At 42.4% G+C, this 22901-nt stretch overlaps 1 protein-coding gene across 8 annotated transcripts in view; it reads left to right on the top strand.

The window, feature by feature from the left end:
* The window catches only part of SUSD1 (sushi domain containing 1), a 144369-nt gene that overhangs the window by 113498 nt on the left and 7970 nt on the right, over window positions 1-22901 (top strand). For 4 of the 8 annotated variants that reach the window (XM_032634460.1, XM_032634458.1, XM_032634461.1 and 1 more), the window contains 3 exons: window positions 257-296; window positions 12878-12971; window positions 13296-17990. The exons of 1 other annotated variant lie outside the window; for it this stretch is intronic. In XM_032634460.1, the coding sequence (XP_032490351.1) occupies window positions 257-296; window positions 12878-12971; window position 13296 (135 nt within the window). In that variant the 3' untranslated portion in view covers window positions 13297-17990. Of the gene's footprint in view, window positions 1-256; window positions 297-4480; window positions 4535-12877; window positions 12972-13295; window positions 17991-22901 lie in introns of those variants that run through there. 3 more of the 8 variants (XR_004350309.1, XR_004350310.1, XM_032634457.1) reach the window with 3 other exon arrangements.

Below are 22901 nucleotides of genomic sequence, written 5' to 3' on the forward strand. Positions count from 1 at the left end.
GCTTCCTGAGATCCATTGGAAAGCTTTAGGGTCATCATTCCTAAGGTCACTCCTGTCTCTGCTGCCCACGCCAGTCCTTTTGAACACTTGGTGATCATAAGGCTAAATTTTAAGATGTTAGAGCTAGAAGAGATTTTAAAGATCGTGTGGTCCAAAATAAGAGATAAAACCCTGCAACTTGGAGGGCTAAAGTGTGTTATTTAAACTGACGTCACATGCCACCCAATGACAGGTGTTGCTGTGTCTTCCTTTATAGGTGAGAAGAAGCTCCTGTGCAGTTTGGGCTCAGGTAAAAGGTAAAACCATTTTCTGCCTAAGACTGTTCTCCTTATTTCTCCTCTGTCCACTCTGCAGCATCAAGTGTATGTTAATGAGATTTCTTTTTAAATTGTCACAGATGACAAAAACACATCTCAGACTAGCCTACAAAAAACCATAGCTGAAAAGGATGAGGGGTGGGAACTTATGGAATTAGAACCAGAGTGGCATCACCAGGCCTCCAGAAACTGAGACTTGGGACTCAACACCATAAGTAGGACTGTCCCTTTCTATCTGTCTCTGTCTCCTCTCTAAGTGTGAGTTGGCCTCATTTTCTTCTACTATAAGCTATGTGGTGGTGGTGGGGTGCGGGGGGACCAGCTGCCCCAGCTTAGCCACTTCAGTGGGAACAGATAGTTTTTCAATTCAGGGAGTCTCTTCTCCTAGCTAAGTGACTATCCATTGGATGAATCACTATTAAGAGGAGATAGGGTAGTATGATTAGCCTACCTTGGGTTTGGGGCTTACTGGTATGGCTGGCTGGGGGCAGATCAGTGTGATCAGCAACCTCACCGGGTTGCATTGAGAGGGGGACATGATCCCCATCAGGAAGAGGCACAGAAAACCATGTTGGCCGACCAAAACAAAGAGCCACAAGCAGTCCACTACTTTCAACCATTTGGCTACTTAGCATGTGCGCACACATACACATACACTATTTAGAAAAACACCCTCCATTAAGAAAGTGAAATTATCCTCCATACAACCAAAAATGGAATCCAAGTAGAAGACAGCTCAAAGGTGGGTCTCTTACTGAGTCCAGCTCCAAGACCAGCGTTCCTGGGGATGATCCGTCTCTCTTGATCTAATTAATCTAGATGCGCTTCTCGTGATCTGTTAGCAATCTATGATTAATGGCAAACTTAACCATTCTCAAACCACAGTATATAATATGAAAGGGAAAGGTGGATAATCACAATAAGTACGTTCATTTAGAAAGGAAGAAAAGACAAAGAACCGTGCAGTGGCCAGGGGGCCCATAACAAGGACCACATCCTGCTGGACAGGAAAGGCAAGCATCTCCTGCCCTGGCAGCAGAATGGGTCACTTGGTCAGTTAGTTTGGCTGCCTCGGGCTCTGCCTGATGGGAGAGCAGCCTTGTCCCTTTCCTCCAGAGCCTTCCCTAAGAGATGCAGAGAGAAGGAGCCCCACTGAGTGCCTACAACTTAAACCGTCTGCTTCACGGGGGCAGTTATCTGGGTGGCGGAGTTGCCTTAGGGATTGAGCAATCACAGGTCCCTGTTTGCCAGGCTGGGATTTCCCTGGCACTACATTTCTTTAAACCAACAGGCAGCCAGCCACTGGATTTGATTCATAAGAATTCTATTAGTTTGTAGCTAATACCAGAAATCTTGTCAAGTTTATGACCTTTTGAGTCTGGAACTTTTCCTTGTGGTTCATGAATCCTAGCAACAGCCTGAGGAATTCTGCTCTTAGCCCAGAGTATCGGTTTAACTCCTTACATCCTGTCCCTCACCTCAGAGCATCATAAAACAATAGGCTGGGGTGCTTCCAGGAGGGTTCCAGTGGATGGTGCCTTACAATTGGGGGATTTGTTACCCTGTCTGTAGAGGGTACCTAGCAGGAAATGTTTGGGAGGAACCTGGAGAAATAAGCTTCCTTTGTTTTCTGCTTATCCCCTAATCTCATTTCCCATGTCTTTATCTCTACTCACACCAACTTCAACAAGGGTAGGGGGCATGGATTTTCAACTGGGCAAGGCACATTACCTGACTGTCAGCCATCTTGGATTGAAGATTGCCAGGCCGCAAGGGCCTCTCTCTCTTTTTTCAATTTTCTTGAGAAAATAATTTACATATAACGTGTGAGTTTAAGGTGTACAATGTGATGATTTGATTCACGTACTTATTGCAAAATGATTACCGCAGTAAGGTTAGTTAATACCTCCATTACCTCACATAATCACCATATATATATGTAATTTATGTATATAGGTATATGCATATATTTATATATATAATCTGTGTATATGTATGTGTGAATATTTAAGATCTACTCTCCTAATATCTTTCAAGTGTGCAGTACAGTACTGTTAACTACAGTCGACATGCTGTACATTAGAATATGTCCCAGAACTTAATTATCTTACACCTGGAAGTTTGTACCCTTTGACCATCATCTCCCCGTTTCCCCCACCCCCAGCCCCTGGCAACCACCGTTCTATTCTCTATTTCTATGAATTCAGCTTTTTTAGATTCCATGTATAAGTGAGATCATTCTGTATTTGTCTTTCTCTGTCTGACTTATTTCACTTAGCATCATAAGTGAGGGCCTCTTTTTTTTTTTTTTTTTGCATTTTCTCTCTATATATTTTTAACATCTTTATTGGAGTATAATTGCTTTACAATGGTGTGTTAGTTTCTGCTTTATAACAAAGTGAATCAGCTATACATATACATATATCCCCATATCTCCGCCCTCTTGCGTCTCCCTCCCACCCTCCCTATCCCACCCCTCTAGGTGGTCACAAAGCACCAAGCTGATCTCCCTGTGCTATGCGGCTGCTTCCCACTAGCTATCTGTTTTACATTTGGTAGTGTATATATGTCCATGAGTGAGGGCCTCTCTTAACAAAGATGTGCGCTCTTACATTTCTGCGTGCAGATAGACTAAGCCCCCTTTCTTAGAATTGAATAATGGCCACAAAAAAACAATCATGCATTCCGACATCTGGAAATTTTTCTGCCAATCCATTCCCTGAAGCTTTAAGGGCGGGATGGAGTTCCTACGGGAAAAGAGGTGCTTTTACCAGAAGAATGGAGATGTGCAAGCATCATGGACAGGCACAGATACAATAGCTTCCAGAATCCACTGCTTTCAGCAGCTGTTCAGTGTGATTAACAAACTCAAACTGGGTAGAAGTAATGGCCAAAGAGCTGGCTACAGTCATTCTACTGTGATTAAGTTAACAGGAAGGATTTTGCTTTGGAAATATCTAAGTGGCTTTTGGCAGCGCTTTTTTCCCCTCATGTTGAAAGAGAGTCTGAACCTTTGAATTCAAGCTACGGGAAAGAGCTGAGGTAATAGAAAACCCAGTTATGTTGAAATTTTGAAGGCAGCTCGAGCAGGTATACGTCTACATACAGAATGGGTTGTGCGCTTACCTGGCAGTCTCCTTTTGCCAAAATTTTGGAGCCTGCCATTTCAGAAAGTAATTTGGAGAGAACTAGAATCCAAATAAGTCCTCAAATTGTTTCAGTTTCACTCATGCCAAGCAGCAGCCCCATTCTTGCCTTTGCCCTCTGATGAATTATGCTACTTACCTTTTGCACATTGCCCCTAAAAGAGCTTTGTGATGACTCTCAGGGAGCCAGCAGTCGGTTTGATGGGAAGTGCAGAGGCCTGGGCTTCTTTGCCCGAGTCCTGCTACTAATCAGCTGAGTGTCTTGGAAATTATATTTAACTTGGCTGGCTCTCTGTTGCCTTCCTCCAAGATCTCTGCGATCCCTTCCAGCCACAAAGTACTATGATTCTGTGCTTTCTTGAGTCACTGAGCAAGGTCATTTGATATACGTGAGATGATGATAAACTGTAACCAGGGAACATCCGTTAGTCATAGGCATGAAAGCTCTGAGTCATTAGTGACTACTCCTCTTTCCCATTTAGCCCACATTTTGCACTTGGGCAGACCTCTCTGGTTGTCATTTCTGTGTTCACTCCCTGAGCAGAGGCCTTTGGATGGCTGGCCAAGCCTCTTTCTCATCTTCCATCACAGTGTTCAGGTTTCCCTCTTCACTCGAGCCTACACTACCCCCTGACATGTTCCCGCCACAGTTCTCCAGTATTTCTTTTTCTTCTTTCCAAGGCCTCAGTTGGACACCAATGTACCCTTCTGATTGCATCTCTCATTCTTCTCCATTCAAACCGATGTGGCAGCTCTTCTCTGGATATGGCCCTTGCTTTCTCTCCTTAATGTCTTGCTCATACGATTATGTACTTACTTCCACCTGGATTGCCCTATAACCTTCCTGTAATTTCTGTTTATTACAACCCCTCCTGTTCTTCAAGATTAAAATCAAATGCCATCTCCTCCTTGACACTTTTTAAAATTTCCTCAACAGGGCAGGATCTCTCTCCCTCCGTCTCTTTAGCCATTCTGCCACACTTCTGAGTCACTGGTATACTTGTTTTTTCTTACTAGATTTCATACGCTTGAGAGAGAGCACTTGAAGGCTGGAGCAGTGCCTGGCACACAGTAGGTGCTCAATCAGAATTTATTGAATTGAGTTGAATGATTACTGGGGAACCAACAGTACAGTCTGGTGAGAAAAGAAGCATAGTGGGTGCAATACTTATCAAATAAGCCAGAGAAGATTAACATCAAGGTATAAGCTTAGTGTGTACATTATCTATGAATATGCTTTGTGCATGCATGTATACACATTTATACACTCACACTCATTTTATTTTATTTTTTTTAACATCTTTATTGGAGTATAATTGCTTTACAATGTTGTGTTAGTTTCTGCTATATAACAAAGTGAATCAGCTATATGTGTACATATATCCCCATATCCCCTCCCTCTTGTGTCTCCCTCCCACCCTCCCTATCCCACCCCTCTAGGTGGTCACAAAGCACCAAGCTGATCTCCCTGTGCTATGCGGCTGCTTCCCACTAGCTATCTGTTTTATACTTGGTAGTGTATATATGTCAATGCTACTCTCTCACTTCGTCCCAGCTTACCCTTCCCCCTCCCCGTGTCCTCAAGTCCATTCTCTATGTCTGCATCTTTATTCCTGTCCTGCACCTAGGTTCTTCAGAACCTTTTTTTTTTTTTTTTAGATTCCATATATATGTGTTAGCATACGGTATTTGTTTTTCTCTTTCTGACCTACTTCACTCTGTATGACAGACTCTAGGTCCATCCACCTCACTACAAATAACTCAATTTCGTTTCTTTTTATGGCTGAGTAATATTCCATTGTATATATGTGCCACATCTTCTTTATCCATTCATCTGTCGATGGACACTTAGGTTGCTTCCATGTCCTGGCTATTGTAAACAGACCTGTAATGAACATTGTGGTACATGACTCTTTTTGAATTATGGTTTTCTCAAGGTATATGCCCAGTAGTGGGATTGCTGGGTCATATGGTTGTTCTATTTTTAGTTTTTTAAGGAACCTCCATACTGTTCTCCATAGTGGCTGTATCAATTTACATTCCCACCGACAGTGCAAGAGGGTTCCCTTTTCTCCACACCCTCTCCAGCATTTATTGTTTGTAGATTTTTTTTTTTTTTTTTTTAGCGGTATGCAGACCTCTCACTGTTGTGGCCTCTCCCGTTTTGGAGCACAGGCTCTAGACGCGCAGGCTCAGTGGCCATGGCTCACGGACCTAGCTGCTCTGCGGCATGTGGGATCTTCCCAGACTGGGGCACGAACCCGTGTCCCCTGCATCAGCAGGCGGACTCTCAACCACTGTGCCACCAGGGAAGCCTTGTTTGTAGATTTTTTGATGATGGCCATTCTGACTGGTGTGAGGTGATACCTCATTGTAGTTTTGATTTGCATTTCTCTAATGATTAGTGATGTTGAGCATCCTTTCATGTGTTTGTTGACAATCTGTATATCTTCTTTGGAGAAATGTCTATTTAGATCTTCTGCCCATTTTTGGATTGGGTTGTTTGTTTTTTTGATATTGAACTGCATGAGCTGCTTGTATATTTTGGAGATTAATCCTTTGTCAGTTGCTTCGTTTGCAAATATTTTCTGCCATTCAGAGGGTTGTCTTTTCGTCTTGTTTATGGTTTCCTTTGCTGTGCAAAAGCCTTTAAGTTTCATTAGGTCCCATTTGTTTATTTTTATTTCCATTTCTCTAGGAGGTGGGTCAAAAAGGATCTTGCTGTGATTTATGTCAAAGAGTGTTCTTCCTGTGTTTTCCTCTAAGAATTTTATAGTGTCTGGCCTTACATTTAGGTCTTTAATCCATTTTGAGTTTATTTTTGTATATGATGTTAGGAAGTCACACTCATTTTAAACCTTCATAATAGTGGTAGGAAGAATTCTAATATGGCCTCACAAATTCCTGGTCCTTGGGGTACACCCACTTTCTCTCAGTTATTCATTCAAAGGCCATTCTAGTTGTTGCTGTGAAAGGATTTGAAGATGTAATTAAAGTCCCAAATAGGGAGATTATCTGGATGGACCTGACCTAATCACATTAGCCCTTTAAATCTGTGTCTAGAAGTCAAAGACAGGGGAAATTGGAGATTCCAAGGGAGAGATGGATTTGACATAAGGGTTTCTCCTGCTGGCTTTGAAGATGGAGGGGACCATGTGGCAGGGATGCGGGCAGCCTGTAGGAGCTGAGTGGCCCCTGGCTGACAGCCAGTAAGAATATGAGGACCTCAGTCCTACAACTGCAAGGAACTGAATTTAGCCCACAACCTGCATGAGCTTGGAAGCAGATTCTTCCCCACAGCCTCCAGAGGGAAATGCAGCCCTCTCAACATCTTTATTTCAGCCTTGTAAGACCCTGAGCTGAGGACCCAGTCACAGTGTGCCTGAACTTCTGACCCATGGAACTATGAGCTAATAAATGGCTGCCACTGCTAAGTTTTTGGTAATTTGTTAAGCTGCAATAGAGAATGAATTCAATAATGTTGTTGACGCATCAGGCTTTACTTATCTCTAAATTAGTTTTCTACTTTGATCTCCTTTGCCATCTCCTACTCCACAGGGGATTCAAGCAAGGGAACCCTAGAAAAGCAGAGAGAAATTTAACACACTAAAGAGAAGTCACAGTGCTAATTATTTGTGCCTTTTGGAGAACAGAATTGTTGCTTTCAGGAGATGACCCTGCTGGTGTAAATTCATGAAAAAATGTCCACAGCCATAGGAAGTCCTCAAGCTGTCACGAAGTCTGAGAGTAGGAATAGGGCCTTTCTAACTGGCTCTTCAACACCTGTGATACTTCCATTAGTGAAAAGGTTCAGGATAAGCCCAGGGAATCCCTATCACTCTTCTTGAGCGCTATACCTCTTCGGGGAGCCACCCTACAGAGACTGGTGGAGTTTAAGCCTCATGGATTTACTCGCTTTAAGAATGAATCACTGGGGTGGGATAGGGAGGGTGGGAGGGAGGGAGACGCAAGAGGGAAGAGATATGGGAACATATGTATATGTATAACTGATTCACTTTCTAATAAAGCAGAAACTAACACACTATTGTAAAGCAATTATACCCCAATAAAGATGTTAAAAAAAAAAGAATGAATCACTGAGAATCTGGGATATAACACATGGCTCACTCACTTGGGTTTCTAAAAGGATATTCTACAAGTGATTGAGAAGAAAAATAAGTGTGGTTTCATGGCATGTGACCATGGAAGGGAAGGTAACCAGAGGATGGCAAAACTCTGAAAAATGTAATTCACATTGGCCAGTTATACATTTTCTCAGTAAGGAATTAATGTGGGAAGTCCCTAAAGAAGCATGTGGTTATACCATGATTGGATTGACTCATGTTCACAGAGTACATATATAATGTAGAAAAAAAGACATATAACCAGGGACTGTTCTACCAGCAAGAATTGTGCCTGGAGCTACAACCCAAGTCATGTTATACAGAATGAATAAAGATGATTTCCCAGTACATACCTCGAGAGTAAGGAATAGTTGGGCTTCCTGCTAAGGGTGAAAGATGTCCTCTTTGATATTTGAAAACTAGAGAAGAGCTAACTGCTCTCCATACATTAAAGTCTTCTGCCATGGATGAAGCACTAAATTCTAGCAGGCTCATACAATTTGCAAATGAGATGGATAAACCACTGCAAGTGATCTTTGAGGAATCTTGACGAAGTGAAAAGTGGGAAGACAGAGGATGAGCAAAGGGCATGGAACTTTGTGAAAGGGAGGTAGAGTTTGCAAAGTGTGCATGATGATAACTTGAAGTCAAGGCCAGGCATGGTCTTTAAGAGATGGCTCTGTGTCCACCTGGGAGAGGAAGCCGTAGTTCCCAGCAGTCAATATGGGAGCTATGAGCAGATTGGATGAAACTGCTCTTCTTTCTTCTGGCACAGAGTCACTAAATGGTCAGGGAACTGTGGCAAGCACAATGGATTTTGACTTCAGCCAATACTTAACAATGCCCGGTGGACAGTGTGGGGAAATGAGGGCTGGGTGTGAGCTTAGAAATGGCAGGATGACTACGCAAATGTTGCTTATTAATGAGTTGATGTCAAATCCAGGCAGGTACAGAACGTGGGTCAGTGTCCACAGTCATCTTCAGCTTACCATCATCATGAATCCTTGACTCAAAATGTATAGAGGAAAAAAAAATCTGTAGAGGATGAAACTGTACAGGACAAAATATAGAGATGATGTAGATGATCAACATTGGGAGGAATACTGGGTAGACTGCATGAAACGAACAGTGGAGGAAAGCACCAGATTCTTTCCACCATCTCCAATACTGTAGTTTCTCTTAAAAACAAAAACAAAATACCCTAGGGAATTTAGTACACAAAAATGGCTTCAGTGTTTTAATTTGCATTTTTACTTGTAAGAGAGAACAGTTGATCAAAGGTTTATCAATCATCTGTAATCATGTTTTATACATGATTTACCTTTTGATAGAATTTGTTTATCTTGCTATTGAGGTACTTGCCTTTTTCCTTATTAATTTGTAACACTCTATACATTAACTCCTTGCTTATTAATTATTCTCATTATTTTACCCAGTTTTCCATTTTCCCTTTAAGCTTACTTAAAGTCGTTTTTGGTATACAGAAGTGTATGCTTTTTAATGTGGTCAAATCTCTCATTCTCTTATTTTAAGGTTCCTGCATTAATAAATATGCTTAGAAAATTCTTGCCTGCTTTAATGTTAGATAAGTATTCACTTACATTTTGTTCCAATTTTTTAAAATTTCAGTTTAAGTCTTTAATCCATCTAGATTTTGTGTTGGTATAGAGCATAAACTCTAGTGATCAAAATTACTTTATTCTAAATGGTTAGCTTATTTTCTCAATGCTAGTTATGAATAATGTATCATTTCCCCAATGATTTGAAATAGTAACAAAAAAACAACAATAATAATTAATAATAGCTAAGATTTGCCAATTACTGTGTACCAGGCACAGTTCTAACATGTCATAGCATTTATTTATCACAATAACCTCATAAGGTGGGTATTATGGTTATGATTCCCATGTTATTAAATCATCCCTCTGTGGGGAAAGTGAGGTGCAGAATGGCTGAATAACTTGCCCAAAGTCACACAAGTGGGGAGCGGTGGTGTACAAATATAGACTTGGCCAACCTGACTCCAGGATTCAAGCTTTGAAATTCTTTTATATACTTGGGGTTGTTTCTGGGCTTTCTATTTTGTTCCAATGTATTCATTCCTATGCTGATACTGTGCTGTTTTAATATCTAGTAATTCAAGTCACTCCTTTAATTTTTTTTCTTTATTAATTTCTAATTTAACCAGAACTCATCCTCCCGTTTTATAATATGGCTTCTTAAAAATGTCAAGGCTTTTTTCTTCTGAATACCAAAAGTAGCCAAACAATACATGCCATGTTTTTCTAGAAAGTCTCTCTCTTTTTTTTTTAAAGAATCAATTTTATTTATTTTTGGTTGCGTTGGGTCTTCGTTGCTGCACACGGGCTTTCTGTAGTTGTGGCGAGTGGGGGCTACTCTTTGTTGCAGCACGCAGGCTTCTCACTGCGGTGGCTTCTCTTGTTGCGGAGCATGGGCTCTAGGCGCGCGGGCTTCAGTAGTTGTTGCACACAAGCTCAGTAGTTGTGGCTCACGGGCTCTAGAGGGCAGGCTCAGTAGTTGTGGCACACCTGCTTAGTTGCTTCGTGGCATGTGGGATCTTCCCGGACCAGGGATCGAACCCGTGTCCCTTGCATTGGCAGGCGGATTCTTAACCACTGAGCCACCAGGGAAGTCCCTCTAGAAAGTCTCTTGACAACATTTTCTGAGGTAATGATTTGCCAGGCTCTTTAGCAAGAGATACGTCCCATGGCTGCTTTTGCTGGTGCCAGCTCTCCTGTAGAGTCTCCAGTAGAATCAAATTGCTCTCAACCTGGTTGTAGAGATCTGAGCAGTGCCGATCAGTAGAACTCTCTGCAGTGATGGAAAGATTTTAAAGCTGTGTTGTCCAGTATGGTAGCCACTCACCACTTGTGGCTACTGGGCACTTGAAATATGCACTTAAAATAGTATGACTGAGAAACTGAATTTTAAATCTAATTTAATTTAAATTAATTTAGATTTAGATAGCCACATTGTGGCTAGCGGCTACTGTATTAGACAGCACAGAATTGATGATGAAAAAGTTAAGTAGCTTGAACTGTTCTCAAATGTGCTACATTTACTGCCAGGGAAATAAGTCATCTATATTTTGAGGGTCTCAAGTCCAGGGGCTATTTTTCCTCTTAAGCCCCTCTGCCCTTACGGTAACAGATGTTTGCTTTTGCTGTTTTCAGCTCTTCAGTGGCAGTGTTGGATTACCCAGGGGGAGCACTAAGCATATGCCTGGTGCATTGGTAAAAGGAGGGTACAGACAAATGAAATACAGTTGGCCCTCCATATCCGCGGGTTCCACATTCATGGATTCAACCAACCGTGGATTGAAAATATTCAGAAAAAATAATTCCAAAAAGTTCCAAAAAGCAAAATTTGAATTTGCTGTACACTGGCAACTATTTACCTAGCAGTTATTGAATATGTTGTATTTACAGCTATATACATAGCATTTATGTTGTATTAGGTATTATAAATAATCTAGAGATGATTTAAAGTATACAGTAGGTTATAAGCAAATACTACACCTTTTTATATCAGGGACTCGAGCATCTGAGGATTTTGGTATCCAAGGGGGGCCCCGGAACCAGTCCCCCATGGATACTGAGGGATGACTGTAATTTGATATTCCAACGATGACAGCTGCAACAAATCATCTGGAAAAATTTGGAATTGATTGCACTCCCTTAAACTTATTCCATGACTCGGTGGTATTTTTATTTTTAATTCTATACATGCAAAGTCAGCCCCCCAAGATCTTCTCAATGTCTGGTGGCACCATTGTACAGATTTTTGTTCTTCCAAAGAGGAATTTGAGCAACCACAGCCCGAGGCCCCATAATCGTCAGCCTGTGGAGGAAAGATCTGGGCCAGCACCCCTGACTTCTCGGGGAGAACATGACCCACTCTGCTGCAGAAAGAGCTGGATTCAGATCTGCACTGGGAAAGCATGGTGCTGTGGTCAAAAGCAGACTCTGAAGCCAGGCAGCTTGGGTTTGCATCCTGGCTCTGTCATTTACTAGCTGGGTGACCTTGGGCAAGTTTCTGAACCACTCCATGTCTGGATTCATCATCTATAAAATGCGAATAATAATAGTACCCAGTGTAATAATACCTGGTGCTATTATTGTGGCACCCAGTGGGTGGTTAGGAGAGGTTTTAGAACAGTATCTGGCACATAGTAAGTGCTAAGTAAGTGTTTGCAAGTTAAAATGAGATCTTTAGTTTAGAACACGATGCCCTGACTTAGTCACTTGGCCCAAATGTACAACTCAAATGTGCGCGTTTTTCAGTTAACAGCCAGGGATCTCCCTGTCTTTCAAAGAGCTTTTATATCAGTTTTCTTATTTTATCTTCACGGCAACCTGCTGAACAGAGCAGGGAGGTACTACCCTTGAGTCCTGTAGGGGAAATGACAGATGACGCTACCCAACAGAGAGGATTTGTTTGTTATGTTTGTTTTTCTTTTAAAGATTTATTTATTTTATTAATATTTTTATTTTTATTTTTTTGGCTGCATCGGGTCTTAGTTGCAGCACGCGGGACCTTTGTTGAGGCGTGAGGGCTCTTTCGTCGTGGCATGCGGGCTCTTCATTGTGGTGCTCGGGCTTCTCTCTATTTGTGGCAGCGGGTTTTCTCTTCTCTAGTTGTGGCGCGCAGGCTCCAGAGCACATGGGCTCTGTAGTTTGCGGCATGCAGGCTCTAGTGGAGGCGAGCAACCTTAGTAGTTGTGGCGCGCGGACTTAGTTGCCCCGCAGCATGTGGGGTCTTAGTTCCCCGACCAGGGATCAAACCCGCGTCCCCCAGTGGCAGATTCTTTACCACTGGAGCACCAGGGAAGTCCCTGTTTGCTATATTTGATCACTGGAGCTACCATTTTTGGAGCGAAAGTCCAAATGACGTCAGAGTGACATCTTCCTCGACGCAAAGGAAAACTGCCGGTAAAAATCGATCAAGTGTAATTGACTTGAAAGAAGACCAACACACACAACACAGGATGCTGTACGTGTGTGCCCAAAAAGTCAACTTTTATCCCTTGTAACTTGAATGTGGCCCAGTTGTACGCTTCCTTTTCAAAAATGTTGTGGAACGGTTTTTCCTGATGCCCTGGTCTCAGGGCCAACTGAGGGGGCACAGAGGAACTCTGGGCATTCTTGGGATGGTTTGTTAAATGGGGCCAACCTCTGGTTAAAAGAGAGCGAGGTCAGGTGGGTGTGCACCTCTGTGGAGGGCCATGATTCTGTGCTCTGTGGGTTCAGCGTGTGGTTTTGTCCCGCAGATTCATCTCTCACGCTGCAGCAGATGGTAGGCGTCGGGCTAGGCTCCCTGGCTGTTGTGATGGTCCTCGCATTCCTCTCCTTCTCAGCAGTGTGGTATGTGCGACTGTCACTTTTGAGGAATGAGTGGAATGGAGGGAGGGTGGGGCTGGAGTCAGGAAGAACAGCTGGGATCGAGGAGGGTCAGAGGGGGAGTGCGGGAGGTTGTCCCAGGCTCAGCAAGTGAAAGGCACGGGTAACTCTGCACCTCAGGAGGAAGGGGCATGCCCTCCAGTCCCAGGAAGAGAGCAGGGTCAGTGATGGCGCCCTGACCACTCACAGAGTGGTGGCTCATCTCCTGTACCGCTCCCCACGCACACAGGGGTGCACCGCAGGAGAACCTAAGTGTCAGTGAACTCTCTTTTCCTCCGCCATGCCTAGATTGACAATGCTGCGTGAAGAGGATGTGCTGCTGCTGGGGCAGATGTTACGACAGCTTCTCAGGTGTCTGCACAGAGGCCCTGTGTGTGCGTGGGCCTGCAATCCCAGTCCTGGATTCAAGACGGTGACTATCTCTTTGGAATCCCCCAAAAGGAGGACACTCGGGAATTGCTGATGTCTTCCCTGCTATACGACCAGTTCTGTGTCTCTGAACTTGAGAACCTTGACGTACATTGTAATATTGACCACAGGCTACAGGCCTGTGTTCTCCTCTGAGTGATGCCTGAGAGTCAGCTCCTCTAGGCACTGAATGCAAGAGACTGTCTACCTCTTCCTTTATAGCATCTCTGTCATTAATTCAGAATCCATTCTTTTACAATAAGTAATGAGATAGACTGAAGTGTGGGCTAGAATTTGACTTTATGAAGGAGGTCATTGCAAAGGCTAGAGATCATTGACATAGGCAAGTACGGCAAACACTTTAGAAGCCCTTTTCCGACAATTGGTTGACACACTAATTAGAAAGTATGCTAGCCTGGCCACTCCAGTAAGTTGCCTGCAAAATCTGTTAGGCAGTGTTGCTTTGATACAGTTCCTTTTGTCTTATATGTATTCAAAAGCCATAAGCCTTCATTCCAGTAAAAATATTCTGTTAAGTTAGACAGTCCTCTTCCACATGAATGTTTAGAACAGCCTTGGCAAAATTTTTTTTCACTGAACATTTCCTAAAAATGCTCCGTGCCTCCTTTTAGACTTGGGGGTGGGGTGGTAACAATGGGTTGCAGCATTATGAAGCCCACGGCCCGAGTCCTGTGTTTATAGGGGAGGGGAACAATGCGGGTGACACGATCGTCCCTTTTATCTACAACGTCAGTAGCTATGAGTGTTACTTTATCATAAACCATGTCCCGGAACTACTGTCAATATGCTGAATTTACAGATGGAGTGGATTCGATTTGACTTTTAAAGCCTGAATCAGTGTTCTTGAACTTTCCTCCCTAACCAACAATGTAACTCCAAGGCTCAGCAAGGAACGAAGGGAGAAGAAGGATGGAGGCTTGTGTCTTCTCTAAGTGATGGTGGTGTCCTCCTATGCCTTCTCCCTCCCTCTCCAGGCCTAGAGACTAGAAAGCATGGGGAGGGGTGGGGGGGACAGTGATATTGCCCAACTCGGGGTGAAGCATATATGAACGTGGTCCTAGTATTGGGCGACACCACAGTCCTGAGGAAAAGGGGCAGTCTTTCCCACATGGTGGGCTGGTGTGTTCTCCACCGGCTCACTGGGCACCAGTGAGGGACACATCTGAGCAGCCTGGGCTTGTAGGCAGATGAGGAGACATGAGCAATGATAGGAACAGGTGGCAACTCTCTATGAAGCTGCTTCCCCAGGGGGATCTGACCCAAAGCATATCCTCTCAACTGGGAAGAGTCAGAGAGAGGGAAGTGACACCCTGATGCTTGCGTTTTCAAGGCCAGCTGTCAGCCCTGGCCCCAGCCAGTACTGGGCAGTATCAGGAATAATTGTCCTTTGTCCTCTGAGGTGTCGTCTCAGACTACAACTTAGGATCAACATGTAGAACACTTCCTGCTCTCATTCAGGTGAACTGTAGAGTAGAACTCTCAATAGACTAATACAAATAGCTTCCGACTTTTATTTTTTATGTGCAACAATTCAAACTCATACAGTTTTCACAGCTCTTGAATTAAATTTGGAATCTTTACAAATTATTTGGTTAGTATTAGGTAGGGTCTCTGATGAGTAAGGATTTTCCTCCAAGCCTCCTCTAACCAAAGAGAGAATCTGAGTTTCTCCCCCTTATTATTATTTTTTACCAGCTCTGTAAAAACCATATGTTTCTGTAGTCCCCTAATTTCAAGTTCTAGAATTAACTGCTAAGGAAGCTACCTTTGTTCACATGGGAACTTAGCATAATTGTCATCGAAAGGAAGAAGTCCTATTTGCTTGGTGTCAAAAGTTTCTCGTTAAGAAAACTGACTAAATATGAAGTAAAATGTACTTCTGGGTACAGTGCAGAAATGTAAAAGCAGTTCATGAAAGAATACTGAAATAACAAAAACATAGATTTTGTCCCTTCCTCTAAATGTTCCAAACGATAGCACAGAGTTGCTCAGTGTTAATACTTAACAGAAGTAGGTGCTGAGCATTTGCAAGAAGGATGCGCCATTTTCCTGCAGTTCTTTTCTGATCATTTTCTCATGCAAATGAAGGCAGCCTTAAGTTCTCTGAATTCGCCTGGTAGCTTAACCGCAATACCGTCCCTTTTTTTCCCAAGTGGATTCCTGGTTAAGGCGGGGAGAGCATCTCAGGAGACCAATAGTGGGTCTTCCTAGAAGCATGCAGTCCTTCTGTTGAAGGACTGATCAGGTAGCATTCAGAGTTGGGTTATGAGTGCCACTAAATAAAGCTGGATCCTCAGATAGTGATGGAAGAAGGATCTTTTCCTTATTAACTGTCTTGGGGACAGTGTGTAGAGGCGAGTGCCAAGATCCAGTCTTGAGCTCCCTTCTAGACTAGGAATCAAAACAGAGGGTTGCCCAGATATGGAGCAGATTGTTCCCTGGCTGAATTTTTTTTTTTTTTTTTGGTGCCCATAGTTTTTATTTATCTCCACCATAGTTTTTGTTTATACATGTTCTTTCATTCCATCCTCACAGCAGTTCTGTGTGGTGGGAAGGTTAGGAGTTATCATTTTCCCATTTTAGAGTGGAGAGATGGGTTCAGACAGAGACATAACTTCAATTGTGGGGCCAGATATTCTGCCTGCAAGTCCAGTTCTCATTCCTGGGACTTGACAGGACATTTGGGTTCCTGGGAGAGCTAGGCCTTTATATTTCTGAACTATATATATATATATATATATATATATATAGGCATTGCTTTTACTATTATAGCACCTGTGTCTTTTTATACTTACCTTTTCACTGTGATACACCTTCTCCCATCACTTCTAGAAGGAGCCAGCCACAAGCAACCAAAATAGATGGAGGTTAACTAGGGGAAATAGGTAATAGTCCATCCATGGCCCCAGACCTAAAATTGCAGCTGGGCCCTTAAGATTAAGACCACAGCCAAAGTCATTACCTTGAAATTCCATAGTGGATTGGAATAAAGTTAGTATTTAAATTGATTTTAAAGGAGGTAAAAAAGAATTCTCAAGGCTCCCTTTTTTGGCTAATCTCATATTCCGATTTCCTAACCCTTTAATTTTTCCATTCCCTTCATCAGAGAGAAAACCAGTGGGTAGTAGACGTCAATCAAATGGTGTTTTAAGGACCGTTTGCCTCCCACAGCCATCGTTGGTTAAACTCAAGTGCCTGATTTTGGAGAGGAAAGTGCATGTGGATTTTTCTGTGTCCGTTTGTGGGCAGGTGATGCAGTGAGGCAGGTCAGTTTAAAAAGGTGTACGTCCATTGTTTCAGAAAGAGAGAGAATGAATGAATCATTCTGGACGTGTGTGTGTATCCATATCCATACTTTTTTGGGATAACTCAAGGTTACCAAAATGGGGTCAAACTAGGCATGTGGTTTGTAACATGCATTGGACACATTTTTCATGTCAATCATGATGGCATTAAAAGTTGGTACCATAATTTATTTAACTAATACACTGTTGAGTATTGTGCATTTAGAGTATTTCCAGATGTTTACTATTCTTATATATGTCTGTATAATTGCATGCAGTTATCACTTATGCTAAATTCCTAGACTTGAAGTTGTTGGAATGAAAACGATATACATTGTAGATTTACTACATATTGTCAGAGGAATCTCAGAAAGTTTATACCAGTTTATGCTCTCACCAGCAGGAAGCCTCAACATACCTGGGCATCGTTGATATTCTTAATCTTGATTAATCTGGTAGGTGAAAAATGACCTTTCAATGTTTTGTTTGCATTTCTCTGACTAATTTGCATGTTGACTGGTCATTTGTAATTCTGTTGTGGTGATATGCCTTTTTTCTCAGTAGTTGGCTTGTCTTATATTGATTTGAAAAAGCTCTTTGTATTATAGTAATTTTTACTTTTAGCTGTCACACGTGTGGTAAACTAATTTTCTACTTTATTATTTCCCTTTTGACCTGTTTGTGTCATGCACTGCCGCGCAAAAACTTTAAATTTGTGTAGTCAAATGTATCAGTCTTTTTCCTTATGTATTTTGCCTTTGGTACCATGCTTAGAAGGAGTTTCCAATCTCAAGGTAATAACTATAATTCAGCAGTTAAAAAAACATTTAAATCTTTAATCCATCTGAAACATTTTAGTATAAGGAATGAGGTCGGGAGGGGTCTTTTTTTATTCTTGCTAAATGGTTTAGCCAGTTGTTCTATGAATATTCCTTGACTGTTATTTTTTTCCCCTCGTGATTTGACTCGTATACTGAATCATATACTAGAGTCTATTTCTGAACTTTCTCTTTTGTTCTGCTGATTTATTTCTGTGCCAGTACCACCTGCTATAAGTTTAAAATAGGGTTTTTTTTTTTTAGTACCAACTAAAAGTAAGTTACCACCCTTTTTCTGTTAATTCTCAGAGTATTCTCAGGTTTTATTATATATTTATTCATGTATACATATTTATTATACGTAAACTAAAGAATTATTTGGTCAAGTTCCCCCCAAAATCTTCATATTTTTCTTGGGGTTGTATTAAATAAAGAGTGCTCTTATCCCAGAACACAGTATGTGTCTCCATTTAATGTTTGTGTGTGTTCCTGTCTAGCGTGTTCTAATTTTCAACTTACAAGGTTATTCATTCTTATTTTTGGTTGTGTGTGTCTAGATATTTTACATCTCGTTATCCTGAACTCTTATGTCACTACCTCTGATCCTGCCCCTGAAAGTGCATCCCACAGCCCCTTACTGCTGGCATTGTTAGAGTTCTCTTGCCCTGGCAATCTGCCTTTTTTGGGAAAAGTCACATCAAGATGGCTCCTCCAGCTCAGTTACTTTCCTGGGTATCTACTTGACTCATGGAAACTCACAGACCCTTGCCATGCAAATGAGGGATTGCCCCACCATCACAGATCACTCCAGCCACAGACTTTAGTTTTCTTACCCATTAGACCCTTTGGCCTCCATCAGTGGAAGTGTAGCTTCTACTACATTCCAATGTGGTTCCCACATTTTTGTCCTGATGCTGGCCTGACAGCCTCAGCTTCTTGACCCCTGGGTTTCTTATCCTTGGAGTCAGGTACCAGGCCTCTGTGTCCTCTGAAGATTTAGGGGACACAAAGTCTCTGAGTGGACGTCCCCTTGAAGCTCCTCTTTCCTGACTTGCACTAAGGAAGGTCCCCTTACCTCCTACCGTCATGGTGGGGGATAGAAAATGCAGAGAATGCCAACAGCTTTCCCTAAAGAACTACTTTCTTTTGGCCTTTTCAATTTTAAACCCCTTTATATCTTGGGTATTGGGCTAAGGATCACAAGACCATTTGGAAATCCTTATTTTAGAATATGGGAGTGTTTGCAACCTATTATTTTCAGTTTTTTGGAGCTTTAGTTGAAACAAAAAGGTCCAATTTGAGGCCAAATGATAGGAAAATACAGTTCACAGAAAAAGAAATGCAAATGGCTCCCAAACATAAGAAAAGATGCTCAACCTTACTTTTAAGAAAAGTGCAAGTTAGTGAGGTATCATTTCTCACCCGTCAATGAGAAAGCCAGAGATTTAACAACACAGTCTCTTTTGAGGCTGTGGGGAAATAGGAACTCAAACGTTGTTAGTGAGAGTACAGAACGGTACAACCTTTATGGAAGGAAATCTGGCAATATTTACATTGCCTTTGTCTTTAACCCAGCAATCCACCTCTGGGACCTATCCTATGGATTCACCTGCACATGTTCCAAATGACACATGAACAGGGTTATTCATTATGACGTGGCTTATGATAACAAAAGCTTAGAAACAACCCAAATGCCTCTCAGGAGGAAAGTAGTTACATGAACTATGATACTTCTATGTACACAATGGAATACCCTGAGTTGTAAAAAAGGAATGAGGAAGGACTCTATGCATTGAAATGGGGAGATCTTCAAGCTGTATTGTTTTAATGAGGAAAACAAGATGGAGAATAGTGTATATCATATGCTATCTTTTATGTAAGAAAGAGAGGGAATGAGAATATTTATTCGATTTTAAATAAAGAAACACAGGAATGATAGCAATGAGTTGATGTAAATGGTTACAAATGGAGCAAGGAAGAATGGGGTGGAGGTGGACAGGGTGAGAGTGAGCCTTTTAAGTGTTTATCTTCTTATTTTGTTTTGTTTTTAAACATGTAATTATATTACTATTCAAAAACATAAAAATAAAATTTCATAAGGAAAAGAAAGTGTTCCATTTAATATCCTATTACACATGTGTCAAATAAAAATATTATGGGTACTGCTTAGTTTCCTTCTAAACCCAAGACACTTAGATTTGGATAAGTTTGGTTTAATTTTCCATCACAAACTTGGTGGGGCATCCAGTGCTGTCTTTTAAGATTTCTGAAAATTCCATGAGGGGGTAAAGGGGGATGTGTTATATTCCCATGATCAACTCTAGGGCCTACTTTCTGCTTCCTATGAATTAATTTAGCAGATGGATCATCTCATCCTCCTACGTGGGGTCCCTGTTCCCGCCTGCATCGACTCACCTGTGGAACTCAGCTCCTTTTCATGATTTCCACCCAAAGTTTCACTAAGGACTTGGGGCATTTAGATAACGTGAATGGAGAGTGTATTAGTTTCCTACTGATGCTGTAACAAGTTGCCACACACTTGGTAGCTTTCAACCACACAAATTTATCATTTTACAGTTCTGGAAGTCGGAAGTCTGCCGTGAGTCTCACTGGGCTAAAGTCAAAGTGTTGGCTGAGCTGTGTTCCTTCTGGAAGCTCGAGGGAGAATCCATTTGTTTGCCGTTTCTAGCTTTTAGAGGCTGCCTATATTCCTTGACTGTGGCCTTTCCTCCATCTTCAAAGCCAACAGTGTGGCATCTTTGAATCTCTCTCTGACTCTGACTCTCCTGTCCACCCCTGCCCCCACTTCATTTATAGGAGATTACAGTGGGCCTCCCTGGATAATCCAGGATAATCTCCCATCTCAAGATCCTTAACTATCACATCTACAAAGTTCCTTTTACCATGGAAGATAACTTATCCACAGGCTCTGGGATTAATACGTGGACATTTTTGGTGGCCATTTTTCTGCCTATAACGAGAGAGTGTTATATTTTAGATACGCAAATAATTAAAAGTGGATGTTATCTTTGTTCTTCGAAGTTTCCTTCCTTTCCCACCCCTTCCCATCTTCATTCTTTATCAAATCCCCTAAATTCCTGAAATGCAGAACAACTCATCTATGTCTTTCTTTTTCTTAACCAAAGTAATTTACCAAAGTAATTTTTTAAACAAGAGTAGTTTCCTCCTTAAAAATTCTGTTGCCAGCTGTTAACTTAAACTTTATATTTTTGAAAAACTTCTGAAAATTTCCCAAAGTTTCTGAATGTTGAATGTATTCTTCCTTGTTTCACAGTACTGATTCAGATTTCTTACAATTTTTTTGTGAATCTTTGGTAATGTGATTTTGGGGGACAACTAGAAACTAGAAGATGAAATATTTGAGAGAGAATTATAGCAAAGGCTATATATGCTTTTTTATTTTTTTATTGCTGTGTAACAACTTACCACAAACGTAATGGCTTAAACTAGTACACATTTATTATTCTCCAGTTTTTATGGGTCAGGAATCCAGGTTTGGTTTAGTTGGTTTCTCTGCTCAGGGTATCACAAGTCTGCAAGGAAGGTGTTGGCTAGGTTGCATCTTCATCAAGAAGCTTGACTGGGGAAGATTCCCCTTCCATGCTTATTCATATTGTTGACAGAATCCATTTCCTTGTGGTCGTATGGCTGAAGGTCCCCACTTTTTGCTGGCTGTCAGCTGGAAGCTGTCCTCAGGTCCTAGATGCCAGTCATAGCTCCTAGAGGGCCATTTGTAGTTGTTTGCCAGGTGGGCTTCCTACACAGATGGCCCAACTCATCAAGTCAGCAAGGACAATCTCTGAATACAGGGAGGGCCCAGTTCCTCTTTTTAAAAATTTTTTTTGCCGTACGCGGGCCTCTCACCTCTGTGACCTCTCCCGTTGCAAAGCACAGGCTCCGGACGTGCAGGCTTAGTGGCCATGGCTCATGGGCCCAGCCGCTCCGCGGCATGTGGGATCTTCCCGGACCAGGGCACAAACCCGTGTCCCCTGCATTGGCAGGCAGACTCTCAACCACTGCACCACCAGGGAAGTCCCCAGTTCCTCTTTTAAAGGGCTTTCATCTGACTAAGTCAGGCCCACCCAGGATAATCTACCTTTAACTAACCAAAAATAAACTAATTTGGAACCTTAATTACATCTGCAAAAGCCCTTCACTTTTTCCATATTCTGTTGGTTAGAACTAAGTCACACTCAAGGGGAAAAAATTATACAGGATGTGGACACCAAGTGGCAGAGGTTATGAGGGTCATCTCATAGAATTTTGCCTACGGTAAGTTACTAAAGAAAAAATCAATTATAGACTTTAAATTCTACCACAATTTTTCCTAGGTTCTTCTGACAGGGCTACTTAACTTTATAGCAAAAGCCTAGGAAATCTTCTATTTTCTCTGTGGAGAGGTGCCAAGGCTGTCAGGGGTGGAAGTGACCAATGGCCAGAGGTTTCAGGAAGGTAACCGGGTCTGGAAGACTGCCGTCTCCCCTTGGACTGGATGCGTTCCCTTGAGTGAGGCACAGAGATTTGGGGAAGGGAAAGAACACCATTTCCCTGGGTCCATGGGCATGTGTCCCATCTCCTAGCCTTTGGGTTAGCAGGATTCAGGATTTGTGAACTTGGCCTGCAAAAGTCTATTTCTGCCGAACTCTAGTGAGCCTAGTGTATGGCCTGTAGGGTGAGTTGTCCTATAGTCCCTATAAAGGGCCATCCTGAGTCTTGGTGGGCTGGGCTGGGCAGGATAAGGCAATATTGACCAGGTTCAAGGCTTCCAGAGGGTGGTGAGAGTTCCAGGGACCAGCGCTGGAGAGCACAAAGGTCCTTCCCAGTCCCAAGACCCTCCATAACCAAGGACTTGGCAGTAGCTGTGTGCAGCCAAGAATGGCTGAGACTGAGGGTAAAGCACGTACGGTTCTTGCCACAAGTTATGATTCCTTCTGTCCAAGGGGCCTTCCAGTGAAGAGTGAACCTTAGAACCTGAAAGAGGGCTCAGCTCCAAGAACCAGAGGGAACTTGGGTTGTCTTGGGATGATCACTGTGAATTGAGATCTCACAGGGATGAACACCAGATGATGCAGACACTGATGCTTTGCTGTGCTGGGATGGTCAGGGACAGCCATGAGGCTCTCCACCATGCTGCTTTCTGGCCAAAGAGGGGCAGAGCCCAGGAAAGGGGAATTGTTAGCACAAGACCTAGGAAGGGGCAGCAGATGGGCAGCGCATCTCTTGCACTGAACAAGGAAGACAGTGTCTTGGTCCTGGTCAGAGAGTATAAATGTCCATACTGCGTGTGGCCCTGTAAGGGAGATGGTGCACGGGGCTGCCAGACTCAAGGACTCCAGCCTGTC

The sequence above is a fragment of the Phocoena sinus genome, chromosome 6 (assembly GCF_008692025.1).
Source record: "Phocoena sinus isolate mPhoSin1 chromosome 6, mPhoSin1.pri, whole genome shotgun sequence".
NCBI lineage: Eukaryota > Metazoa > Chordata > Mammalia > Artiodactyla > Phocoenidae > Phocoena > Phocoena sinus.